At 36.2% G+C, this 13,357-nt stretch overlaps 2 protein-coding genes across 8 annotated transcripts in view; both read left to right on the top strand.

Moving 5' to 3' along the window:
• The window catches only part of NRPD1A (nuclear RNA polymerase D1A), a 33,167-nt gene extending 28,414 nt beyond the window's left edge, over positions 1–4,753 (top strand). For all 3 annotated transcript variants that reach the window (XM_088118676.1, XM_088118675.1, XM_088118677.1), the window contains exons 16-21: positions 742–998; positions 1,113–1,286; positions 1,377–1,514; positions 2,081–2,343; positions 2,584–2,695; positions 3,935–4,753. In XM_088118676.1, coding sequence (XP_087974802.1) covers positions 742–998; positions 1,113–1,286; positions 1,377–1,514; positions 2,081–2,343; positions 2,584–2,695; positions 3,935–4,105 — 1,115 coding nt within the window. In that variant the 3' untranslated portion in view covers positions 4,106–4,753. The remainder of the gene's footprint in view (positions 1–741; positions 999–1,112; positions 1,287–1,376; positions 1,515–2,080; positions 2,344–2,583; positions 2,696–3,934) is intronic.
• A 2,104-nt stretch (positions 4,754–6,857) lies between these two features.
• OXP1 (oxoprolinase 1) lies at positions 6,858–12,958 on the top strand. 5 transcript variants are annotated; one of them, XR_015788259.1, is made up of 4 exons: positions 6,858–7,095; positions 7,541–11,389; positions 11,835–11,965; positions 12,250–12,958. XR_015788259.1 is itself a non-coding variant. In XM_088118652.1 (3 exons), the coding sequence occupies exon 2, from the start codon at positions 7,550–7,552 to the stop codon at positions 11,348–11,350; it is 3,801 nt and encodes a 1,266-aa protein (XP_087974778.1). In that variant the 5' UTR covers positions 6,858–7,095; positions 7,541–7,549; the 3' UTR covers positions 11,351–11,389; positions 11,809–12,958. The 5 variants fall into 5 exon arrangements, 4 of the variants coding, with proteins under 4 accessions (XP_087974778.1, XP_087974777.1, XP_022143475.1 ...); XM_088118652.1 differs by having other exon boundaries at positions 11,809–12,958; XM_088118651.1 differs by having other exon boundaries at positions 11,835–12,958.
• Positions 12,959–13,357: the final 399 nt, after the last annotated feature.

Here is a 13,357-nt window from a genome sequence, read left to right on the forward strand (position 1 = left end):
TTCGGCATCCCCTTGTTACCTTTCTATACATTATTTCATACAGATACTTGTTTCTTTTTATAAAAGTTAAAAGAAAATCAATATGTAATGTGATATGCCTTATATTTGACAAGATCTAAAGGATATTCGCACTAAATTGCTAGGATTCTCTTGATTTTTCATTGTTTCAACTGGCATAACATTTTCTTTTTGTTTTTTTTAACAAGAAACAACTTTTCATTGATATATGAAAAGGAGAAAAAGTTCGAGGCCGAAGGAGAGAGAGAAAAAGAGAAAAGAAATAAAATAAAAGAGGCCCAACTAGGAGCAATACAGATAATAAAGAGACAATAAAATCCAAAAGGACCATGCTGATTTTTCATTGTTTCAACTGGCATAACATTCTGGAAACACCAAGAGACTTTTTAAGATGGTTTTGCAAAATGTTGTTTTTTGTATTTTTGAACAAGATACGAACTTTTCATTGATATATGAAAAGGAACAAAATTTGTTCAAATATAAAAATTCCCTAAGGAGTGAAAAGGAGTAAAAAGAAGACGTAAAAAGCAAAATCAGAAGACTGAAAAGTAGGGGGAGTTACAAGAGCCTCCCAATTCGTACCAATCATGCTAGGAGAATAGTTAGGGAAAGGATTGGAAAGAGCACACCATGACAAGCCTGAACTTAGGTTATGCTTTTTATCTGACTAGATTCTTACCAAAATTTTATGTGTTTTATTTTCATTTGGTATTTTTTCATTAGGCTTTGCGGAGATTGAAAGGGTAGATATTGCATGGAATGATCGGCCAAAGGTACCAAAACGTCATTGTAATTCTCATGGTGAGCTCTACTTGCGAGTGACCATGTCTGGAGAAGGCAATTCAAGGTTTTGGGCAACTCTTATGGATAACTGCCTCCAGATAATGGATTTGATTGATTGGTCTCGTAGTCATCCAGATAACACTCACAGTCTCTGTATGGCATATGGAATAGATTCTGGATGGAAGTACTTTCTCAATGTGAGTAATTTTCTGTCCTCTACTCCCCCAACAAGTTTTGGCTGGTTCTTGGATCTGACAATTCATAGGAACATTTGCATGCTTCTAATCTAACCATGCAATATTTTAATGCAGAGTTTGGTGTCTGCAACATCAGATATTGGCAAATCTATACGTCTTGAACATTTGATGCTTGTTGCAAATTGTCTTTCCGCTACTGGAGAGTTTGTTGGTTTGAATGTGAAAGGATTGTCACGGCAAAGGGAACATGCCTTGGTCAAAACACCCTTTATGCAAGCTTGCTTCTCTGTTAGTTATCTAATTGTTAATCTTTGTATGAATCATCATCATAATGAGCAAGCAATCAATGTAAAATAATCCATTCTTGGTTTTCTGCAGAATCCTGGTGCTTGTTTTGTTAAAGCTGCCAAGGCTGGAACTAAGGACAATCTTTCAGGAACTCTAGATGCCTTGGCATGGGGAAAGATGCCTTCCATGGGAACTGGGGCACAGTTCGATATCTTATACTCTGGGAAGGTGAGATTATAACGTTCTGGTAATGTGTCCCCGTCAATCAAGTTTGTCAGTTCATGCATGCTTTCACCACCCATCGTACATCTTCCCCCCCCCAAAAAAAAAAAAACAGAGAAGTTTCAGCTCTAACAGGTCCAACAAAAGTTTTCATGGGATTTCAAAAGTTTTCAATTATTTGGAAAAGGATTCAGGCTAATGAGTTTTCAAACATGTATGTGTGGATGAATTAGGGATAATTCCAAGCTGTTGGTTACCTAATTAACAATGTTTCTATTTTGTGTATGTTTTCTTTGAATTGACACTTTTAGAAAGGCTCTAAACTAAGTTGATGGCAATCAGCTGGCCCTATTGTTTGCAAATGTCATGATAACATGATGCTTTTTTGGAGTTTGTATCCTTGAATATTTTTCTTCATTTTCATCTATTAATGAAAAGTTTGTTTCTTGTTAAAAGAAACATGATGCTTTTCTGGGTCTCCCTAAAGGCTTCTGCTAATTGATTTTTAGGTAATATTTATTTGTTCCTTATTTTGAGATATCTTACGGTTCTGAATTGTTCTTACTCTTCAGGGGCATGAGCTTAGTAAGCCTGTCGATGTTTATAATCTACTGGGTGGCCAAAGCATTTGTGAGAAGCAGAATGTGAAGATTGAATCTCTTGACAAGAACAATACATTTGAGAAATATAGTGCTCAGTTAGTGCATAAAAACGGCGGTTCTACCATCAAAGGGCTTAAAAAGTTCAATAGTGTATCTAAATCAATTTTAAGGCAATTTTTGACTTTGAATGATGTTCAGAAGCTGTCTCATGCATTGAGAAGCATTTTACACAAGTTAGTTCTTCCTCTGTGGGCTATGTTATATTAGATGCATGTTTTATGCTATTTGGACATTTACTTCAATCCACAAGTTCCCTTTTGAGAAAAAAAGCACCTATACATCTATACTTGTTATAGCTTAATGAATAATTGTATATTGCTTGAAAATCACTTAGTATGTTAGAGTTATTCATTTTTAACATTTTGAATGCTGAACGGAGTTGGAGTTCTAAAAGGTTCCACTTGTGTGTGTAGGTATCCTTTAAATCACAGATTAAGTGAAGGGGACAAGTCAACTTTGATGATGGCTTTATACTTTCATCCTCAAAGGGATGAAAAGATTGGTGCTGGAGCACAGGACATAAAGGTATTTCCCATAGAAGACGAAATTCTTTTAGCATATCCCATATCCTCCCCTCCCCCCACCCCAAAACAATATTAAAATAAAAATAATAAGTAAATAAAGTAAAACAAGTAAGATGAAGATTCCTTTTTTGTGATTGATGTTGGATTTAAAATGTCCTTCAAAATGTTTTTGGAAAGTGATCTATTCTATTGTTTTGTTTTTGCAAGATACAAATTTCATTTGAACTCAAAGGGAAGGAAATGGGGAAAACGATATCTTGTCCTCAGACCAACTAAGATCATTAAAATGTTTCCAATTTTTTAGGATGGGAAGAGTGTAAATGAGAAGTAGTATATCTAATGCACTCCAAGAGGACGCAGGATACTTGTAGCTTTAGAATAGGTGGATTTATCTGCAATACACCAAAGGATCTCATCTTTATCTTTGAAAGGATGACTGTTGAGCAAAACCTGTAAGCTGTCCTTTAACAATAAGGGAAGCACCATAAGATCAACAAAAGACTCCACGATCTCTGAGCAAAGAGACAGCAGAAAAACGGGTATCTGGCCAATTATTTTATTTTTAATCTGAAAGCCTACTGAAGAAATGAAAGAGTACAAAAAGACGTTAAAAAAACAGCCCAACATAAGGGACGCCAAACCCAAACTTGCTATAAAAGAAGGGGTCTGAGGTGCATTACATCTAGCAGGAGACTACACCTCCTCCCAGTCTCTCAAGCCCCAGAAAAACTCTCCTATATCTCTAACCACAGCTCCCAAACAACTGCGAAGAAAGCACAATGCCACAGGATACGGGCCTATTCATTAGCCTGAATTAGGATCTAAGAGGTTGTAGCATCATCTTGGAGAAAAAGCTGAGTTAGGATTTCTCTTTTGAACTTGATCTGCAGTTATTAATGAATCTACAGAAAAGTGATTAAGAAAGAATTCTTAGAGGCTGTTTTAGGAGAAAGTGGTCAATGAATGAGCCTTGAAGATAGTTTTAGAAAGCAAAGCCTTCGGTTTTTTAGCCAAGATTCCTGCAATGATCTCTGTAGAGACTGGTAGTTAAGCTAAATGATCCAAAATAATTCACATTTCTAGTAAAGGGCTCTAGTGCTTATTCAGCTTGATTTTTATATAATGTTATTACTATTACATAGTACTTGTGTTTGGTAATGAAATTTGATGTTTATCCGCGTAATTGATATAATCAACTATGATAGATTTCTTTACCTGCTATCTGATCGTTCATTTGCAGATTGGTTGCCACTCAAAGTACCAAAATACACGTTGCTTTATATTGATACGATCTGATGGGACGACAGAAGATTTTTCTTACCACAAGTGTGTTTTAGGTGCTTTGGAGATCATAGCTCCTCATAGAGTAAAGGCATATCAGTCAAAATGGTTGCAAGAAAAGTTTGAGTAAAATCCCATCTTTCATGTACATATTCAGAAGTTGAGGTATGTACAGTCAGTGGCAAAATGAAAAATGGAGGTTTTGGTCTTAAATTATATCCTCAAGTTGTTGGGTGTTTGAATGAAAGCAGTCCTGTCGATTCGTCTTTGACTTAGCCTGTTGTCTTTAATATCGCGCAATGCCGAAAAGGGTTCTGGTTGTTGCTTTGCTGACCTGTTGCATTATTACTAACGATGAACTTTGCACTTCGAGTTCGACGATGGTGGTGGTTCATCAGTTTTTGAGTCCTTTTACGATTTCGACTAAGAGGTGGTAGTATAGGATGTAGAATATGTGAACAGGAAGAGAGCTAGATGAGCAGTTAACCATTATGTTTCTTTGTTTGTTTTGTCAATAAAAATAATAAACTCTCTCATCTTGTATATTTGAATTCCTGAGCTTCTTTTTGCTTCTTTTACTCTAACTTGTTTGCCTTCATATAAGCATAGGCGAAAAAGATCTAGTGGAAGCAGCAAAGAGAAGCTTGTAGAGGCAGTCTCTTCATAATGTAATTTTCTTAATTTAACAATGAGGAACTTAATTCTCTCTTCATTTTGGCATTGTTATAAGAAGTCCCCTATGATGATCATGCATCTAATATAGTTTGGTTAGATTTCAGTGTTCTCTTTGATCTGGTTTTGTGCTTGGAAACCCGACTCGGGGCCATTAAAGAATTTTAGTTATTTAGAGGCCTCCTTTGTTCAACTTTACAAATTTTTAGTATAACTTTTGGAGAAGGGGGATGGAGATTCTCTGGTTGAATATTTTGATCTTTAGACCTTTCGAGCTAGTAGATTGTTATGGAGGGTTTGGCGACCACCTTAGATAACAATTTTGTTTTTAGTTTTTTATGTTTCATCACAATTTCTTAGCATGTCTTCACCCTTCTTAAAAACACAGTTCTTAGCCAAATTTTATAAACAAAAACTAATTTTTGAAATCTACAATCTTGTTCGGTAATTACCTTAAAAACAATTGACTTAGCCAAATTTTAAAAACTAAAACAAGTTTTTAATAACTAGTTCTTTTTCTAGGCTTAAACTTTTTAAATGTTTTAAAAAAGAGATAAAAACAAAAGTAAAACTAATGTTTATAAGCTGAATTAAAAAAAAAAGATGAGTTTTGTATTTTTTTTTTAGTTTTTACAATTTAGGTTAGATTTTGAAAACAATTCAAAAGGTGGAAATAGAGACATATACATAGGTGAAAGTAGTGTTTATAAGGATAATTTTTAAACACACAAAACAAAACATATATATATAGCTATATAATATAAATAAATAAATAAAGTTGAAGTTTTTGATCTCACTTTTATTTTATGTCAAGTAGTCTGTCACTACTTCCAAGTCTAGAATTTAATACAATTAAATATAACCTAAATTAGTAATTTAATATTTGATGACTAAGTTATGTTGCCATACAAATTCAATTATTATATATAATTTTTCATTTTAGAGGGATTGAAATTGACAAGTTCTTAACTGAATTGAATAGGAATAATTTGACTAGCCAGTTGAAGCATGGTTAGTAGGTAAGTTATTTATAACCATCTAAAAGTTCAATGATTTCATCTTCCACCTCTATGATTTTTTGAACTCAAAAGGCAAAAAAAAAAAAAAAAGGAAAAAAGAAGCACAATTGACTATGTTATGCACTGTATTGGGTTTGTTAATGCAAAATTTATTTCGTAAACATATTTGTTTCTGATTTTAGGATTGACTTTCTAACTCGAAAGAGTTGTTTGTTTCGTGAGAATTTAAGAATCCGTTTAGTATTTTCATTTCTTGTTTTCTCATTTTTAATAAAGAAAAAGTATTGTATTTGGTAACTATTTCTTGTTCTTTTTTATTATTATTATTATTATTATTACTACTTTTTAATGAAATTGATGATAACGATTTTTTGTTTTTGTTTTCTCTAAAATTTTAAATTCAATAAGTAAAAACTTTGTATGAAAATTAATTTTTTAAAGTAAATATTCAAATTTTTAATATTCATTTTGTATTTTATAAGTTAAGAATGATAAAACAATATTTTTATTTTTATTTTGCTATGTTTTGTAGCAAAATAAAAATAGAACAAGAAAAAACTTGATTGGGTTGTTTTCAAAATGTTTATACAATTTTGAGAATATTTTGAAAAACAATAAACACAAATAATTACGAAATGTTTAGGTTTCTTAATAAACTAGAAATGGAAAACAAAAAATGAAAATATTACCAAACAAGTCCTAAGATTCCCACGTGGAGGGGCTTTTTGTTTCTTAAGATAAAATTCATAATTATATATGCAAATAAGTTCAAATCACCGCACTATGAACCAGGTATTAAATATGACATACCGACCTTTCCATTTTCATGTATTCATGAGTTTGACATAAAAATAGATATTTTCATAATATTGCAAAAAAATTGATAAAATATAAAAAATTTCAACAAAAATATGAAAGGCTTATTTATTAATTTAAATATTTTTTATAATATTTTTATTTCTATAACCTTATTTAAAAACCTGAAACAATTAAAATATGAATATTTGGAAATCTCGGCGCTGATACAAATCCACCTTTTTTTAATTAACAAAAATAATTCCACTATTTTTTTTTTCTTTCTTACTTTTTAATTTCAACAGATTTCACTAATCTGACAAAAAAAGAAAGTATTACCTATTAAATAATAATAAAATATTAAAAGTAAAGTGAGAACCAGCACCAAAGCAATAAATTTATCCAAATATAAATCTAAATTAACTGCTCAACTCTGAAGAATCAGTGACGGTGGCGGAGGTTGATAGTAAGGTAATTCGTTCGTCGGAAGTCTAAATCCAGCGCCGGCGAGTATCAAGGAGTCGCCTGCAGCTGTGGACGTCGAGGAGGACAAATCTACGGCGGCGGCACGATATAGATCCGCAGCGGCGGGACGAGCAATCCTTTTCTTTCATCTCTGGTTTTGATTCTGTAGGTGGGTTTTTATTTTGAATGTGGGTTCTGATATTGGAAGTGGGAATTTGAGTATATTTTGTTAGAATTTGGTCTCATCGATTTCTTGTTTGTGTGTGCGTTCATTAATGCGGACTTGAAAGTGAAACTGTTTTCATCTGAAATGAAATATGATTATTCAATTATTATAAAATTGAGCTATATCTTACTTTGATTTAGGTTGCTCGTTTGATCATATTACTTGAATTTTCATAACTGATACATTTGGAAGGAAGATTGGCAGAAATGCTGGTTTCCAATTTTTGTCTTATTGGCTTGTTTTACGGATTGTATGACAACATATAGTGTTGCTTTTATTTAACTAGATCATCTACATTTGAAACGTGTTATCACTATCAGTTCATTGAAATGTCGACGACATTGTATGAGAAACAAAGGTCTCACAGTTATGTTGTTTTTGTCTTTAGGCTTCATCTATGGGAAGTGACAATGAAGATAAACTTCGATTTTGTATTGATAGAGGAGGCACATTCACTGATGTCTACGCTGAAATCCCTGGACGACCAGATGGTAAAGTTATAAAACTTCTATCTGTTGATCCATCAAATTATGATGATGCTCCAGTTGAAGGAATTCGGAGGATTCTTGAAGAATATACCGGCAAGAAAATTTCGAGGACATCGAAAATACCCACTGAAAATATAGAGTGGATACGGATGGGAACAACTGTGGCAACTAATGCACTTTTGGAGAGAAAAGGAGAAAGGATTGCTCTTTGTGTTACTAAAGGTTTTAGAGATTTGCTTCAGATTGGTAACCAGGCCCGTCCAGACATATTTGACCTTACTGTCTCGAAACCATCAAATCTTTATGAGGACGTTATAGAAGTAGACGAGCGAGTTGAACTCGTTCATGGTAAGGGGGATGGTAATCAAGATTCTTATACCTCATATGTAAAAGGAGTTTCTGGTGGGCTTATTCGTGTTGTGAAGACTCTCAATGAAGAAGCTCTGAAGTCTTCCCTGGAGGATCTCCTGCAAAGAGGTATTAGCTGTTTGGCAGTTGTCTTATTGCATTCCTACACTTACCCACAACATGAAATAGCTCTGGAGAAATTAGCTATGAGTTTGGGGTTCAAACATGTTTCTTTGTCCTCTGCTTTGACCCCTATGGTTCGAGCTGTTCCACGTGGCCTTACAGCCAGCGTGGATGCATATTTGACTCCAGTCATCAAAGAGTACTTATCTGGATTCATGTCCAAATTTGATGAGAGCAACGGGAAGGTGAATGTTCTATTTATGCAATCAGATGGAGGACTTGCGCTGGAAAATAGGTTTTCAGGGCACAAGGCAGTTTTATCTGGTCCTGCTGGTGGAGTTGTTGGTTACTCGCAAACTCTTTTTGAGCTTGAGACAAGGAAACCTCTGATTGGGTTTGACATGGGTGGTACATCAACTGATGTTAGCCGTTATGCTGGAAGTTATGAACAGGTCCTGGAAACCCAGATTGCTGGTGCAATAATTCAAGCTCCTCAGCTGGACATCAACACTGTGGCAGCTGGTGGTGGCTCAAAGTTGAAATTTCAATTTGGAGCTTTTTGGGTGGGACCAGAATCGGTGGGTGCACACCCCGGTCCAGTTTGCTACAGAAAAGGGGGTGAGTTGGCTGTTACAGATGCAAACCTGGTCTTAGGATTTGTTATTCCTGATTTCTTCCCATCCATCTTTGGTCCCGAGGAGGATCAGCCTCTAGACATTGAAGCCACAAGAGGACAGTTTGAGAAGCTTGCATCAGAAATTAATTCTTATAGAAAAAATCATGATCCATCCTCGAAGCCTATGACAATCGAGGAAATAGCCTTGGGTTTTGTAAATGTTGCAAATGAAACTATGTGCCGTCCAATCCGGCAATTGACTGAGATGAAGGGCCACGAGACGAAAAACCATGCTCTTGCTTGCTTTGGAGGTGCTGGACCTCAACACGCATGTGCTATTGCCAGGTTATTAGGTATGAAAGAGATATTTGTTCATAGATTTTGTGGGATTTTGAGTGCTTATGGTATGGGGCTGGCGGATGTTGTTGAAGAAGAACAGGAGCCATATTCAGCTGTGTATTGTTCCGAGTCTGTCCATGAGGTTTCTCGAAGAGAGGCAAGTTTACTTAAGCAAGTAAAGCATAAGCTACTGGGACAGGGGTTTAGAGAGGGGAGTATTAAAACTGAAACATATTTGAATTTGAGGTATGAAGGTACAGATACTGCCATCATGGTAAAGGGCCAAAAAATTGATGACGGAGTAGGATTTGACTTTGCAGCTGAGTTTGTGAAGCTTTTCCAGCAGGAGTATGGATTTGAACTACAGAATAGGAATATTCTTATATGTGATATAAGAGTCCGTGGTATTGGAATCACAAATGTATTGAAGCCACGAGCTTTTGAAGGACGTTCATCTGACCCTAAAATTGAAGGCCACTGCAAGGTCTACTTTGGAGATGGATGGAAGAATACACCTTTATTCAAGCTTGACAATCTGGGATGTGGCAATATCATCTTGGGGCCTGCTATCATTATGAATGGGAATAGTACTGTGATTGTCGAACCGAGCTGCAAAGCTACTATAACGAAATATGGGAACATCAAAATTGAAATAGATTCCACCTTTTGCACAGAAAAAATATCAGAAAAGGTTGTAGATGTTGTCCAACTTTCGATCTTTAACCACCGGTTTATGGGTATAGCGGAACAGATGGGAAGGACACTACAGAGAACTTCTATATCAACAAACATCAAGGAACGTCTAGATTTCTCTTGTGCCCTCTTTGGTCCTGATGGAGGATTAGTCGCCAATGCTCCCCATGTACCTGTCCACTTAGGAGCAATGTCGAGTACGGTCCGGTGGCAAATCGAGTTCTGGGGTGACAATTTGAATGAGGGAGATGTCTTGGTCACGAACCATCCATGTGCTGGAGGGAGCCATCTTCCTGATATAACTGTCATCACACCAGTGTTTGATAATGAAAAATTGATATTTTTCGTTGCATCTAGGGGGCACCATGCAGAGATCGGAGGCATAACTCCGGGAAGCATGCCACCATTTTCAAAGTTCATATGGGAAGAAGGAGCTGCGATAAAAGCATTTAAGCTTGTCGAGAAGGGAATTTTTCAAGAAGAAGGAATCATCAAGCTCCTGCAGTTTCCTAGTTCTGACGAAGGTGTTGTACCGGGAACTCGTAGACTCCAAGATAACTTATCTGATCTGCATGCACAAGTTGCTGCAAATCACCGAGGAATTTCACTAATCAAAGAGCTTATAGCACAATATGGATTAAGTACGGTTCAGGCTTATATGACATACGTACAGCTTAATGCCGAAGAAGCAGTAAGGGAAATGCTCAAGTCTGTTGCCTCTAGAGTTTCATCTAATTCAGCTGGATCTGAAGAGGGAAGCCCCATTACAATCGAAGAAGATGATTACATGGATGATGGTTCTGTAATTCATTTGAAACTCACAATTGATCCTCAAAGAGGCGAAGCTAATTTCGATTTTAGTGGGACAAGTCCAGAAGTATATGGAAATTGGAACGCCCCAGAAGCGGTAACAGCAGCAGCGGTTATATACTGCCTCCGCTGTATGGTCGATGTCGATATTCCTCTCAACCAAGGCTGCTTGGCTCCTGTGAAGATATATATTCCATCAGGCTCGTTACTTTCCCCAAGCGAGAAAGCCGCCATTGTGGGAGGAAACGTTCTCACTTCTCAGCGAATAACCGATGTCATACTCACAGCATTTCAGGCATGTGCATGTTCCCAAGGTTGTATGAACAACCTTACTTTTGGAGACGACACATTTGGATACTATGAAACAATTGGTGGGGGAAGTGGGGCCGGTCCTTGTTGGCACGGGACCAGTGGAGTTCAATGCCATATGACCAATACTCGAATGACAGATCCCGAGATATTCGAGCAGAGATATCCTGTACTTCTACATACATTTGCGCTAAGAGAGAACAGCGGAGGAAATGGAGTTTACAAAGGGGGTGATGGGCTTGTTAGGGAGATAGAGTTTAAGCAACCAGTGGTGGTGAGCATTCTCTCGGAGAGGCGTGTTCATGCGCCGAGAGGCTTGAAAGGCGGAAAAGATGGCGCTCGAGGGGCTAATTTTCTGGTGAAAAAGGATAAAAGGAGAGTTTATCTTGGAGGCAAGAATAGTGTTACTGTGCGAGCTGGGGAGATTCTGCAGATTTTAACTCCTGGGGGTGGTGGATGGGGCTGCCCTTGAATGCTTCTATGTGAATGGTGCCTGCTGAGAGTTAGGGAGGTATACTTTACTTTTGGATATTTTTGTTAATCATTTGGTAGAAATAAAATCATGAAATCGTTGTAATTGAAATTCATAGTCTTAAAAACTCTTCCAATAATCATTGTTCCGAGCCATTACTATCACTCCAAGAATTTATTGTTTATCGGACAAAAATTTTCCTGACGTTGAAAAAGTTGTCAGATTGGAACTCAACGAAAATTTTTTGTTTGCTTTTTCAACGTTGGAAAAGTTTTCGTCCTGCACGTTTAAGGAAACGTTGAAAAAGTTGTCGGATTGGAACTCAACGTGGGGAGAGTTAGACATAGCCCACCGTTTTTAAGGAAACGTCAGGGAATAGTCTTCTAAGATCCATAAGTTCATTTTCATTCACCCGCCTGTTTCAATTTCTCTTTCAAACCCTCCCCCTTTCGATTCAGCCCCTCCTCTCGTCTCCTTTTGCCAGCCGACGGCTGACAGCCATCTACTGCCCGTCGTCGTCCATCGCTAGCGTTCGTCCGCCCACTGCTCGTCGTCCACCCGTCGCACGCCACTGCTGCCAGTTGCTCTCGCTGCCGCCTCCACTCCTGCATACAGGTAAGATTTATCTAAACCTCCATCATGTAACTGTGCTCTTCGCTTATTTCAAAATTAAGCATTTTGATCTCCATATTAGGGTTTTATAATGCTATTTAGAGTTGTTGATTGGAGACCTAAATGTCACTGATGATGCAGAAAGTAGTATTGAATTGCCTTTTCTTTTCTTTTGTTTTTTTTCTTTTCTTTTGGTTTAAAATTGCATCTTATCTCAATTCTCCCTACCCCTTTGCTCAATTTGGACTGAAACACACAACACCAACTGAAATCAGCACATTTCTTAGGGCTGTATATACATAAAGATCAATCTGCAGAGAGACAACTTTACAATTTTTTGATGCTTCGTTTTGACAAAAGGATCAATCCCTCAGCGGTGCGCTTCAGGCTCATCCAAGTCCAAAGTTCCTTCCTTGTTTTTTTCTTTTGAAATTTTCTTTTGCTTTTGCTTTTTGGTGTGTGTGTGTGACTGTGTGTATCAATTTTCTCAAAGCTTTGCTCACTAAACTATTGACCCAAGTCGATTTTTGGGTACATGTGAGAGATCATTTCTTGAATTTTTAGACACTAGTGGATTTTTTTTTTTTTTACTTTTCTACGTAAAATTGAAATGAAAATTTAACTTCTTCCACGGGTCTGTTTGTTTTTCAACTCCCTCACAAATCAATTCCAACATAATCTCCAATGCTACATTATTGGTTTAATTTGCAGTTTTCCTTCTTCTTATTGTTATTTTTTGACTGCTGCAATTTTCATTTTAAATGGTTAACTTTGCTATTTTGGCATCTGGAGGAAAAAGGTGCATTATTGAAGGGAACCAGAAGAAATATAGGTTTATTGAAGGGGATATTTTTCAGTATGTAATACTATTCTTATTTATTATTAGATTTTATAATTGTCGTGTTTCGCAATTATGTGGCTATCTTGCAGTTATGATAGTCAATATAGAACTGTGATTTATATTTTGGAATTATGCTTGAGTTTGTGTTACTACTACTTGGAATTGCACCATCAAATATTGCATGTTTCTTTTATTATGAAGTGACTTTAGGGAGTGAGTTGCGTTTGCGTTGTAGTTATGATATAGGCTTGTAATCTTATGGAGAGCGCTTTTGTTTAAGTTGGTTGAGTTTGTAATCTTAAGGAGAGCATTGTGTTTGTGTTGTAGTTATAATATAGTTGCTTTAAATCATGAAATTGAGATGGATTGAGGGGGAGGAGGTTCATGTACATATTGTAGCCTGTATTAATCATTGTAATCATATATGAATTATGTTTTTGGTTATTGTGTCTTTTAAGGGGGAGGATTTTGATGGGTTTTTTTAATTATTATTTTTAATTTATTTATTTTAAATTTAATTTTGTTTTGTTTGTGGTTGTGGTGAGGAATGTGAT

Source organism: Momordica charantia (genome assembly GCF_013281855.1).
Source record: "Momordica charantia cultivar OHB3-1 chromosome 10 unlocalized genomic scaffold, Mcharantia_2.0 BLBB01000010.1, whole genome shotgun sequence".
In the NCBI taxonomy this organism is placed as follows: Eukaryota; Viridiplantae; Streptophyta; class Magnoliopsida; order Cucurbitales; family Cucurbitaceae; genus Momordica; species Momordica charantia.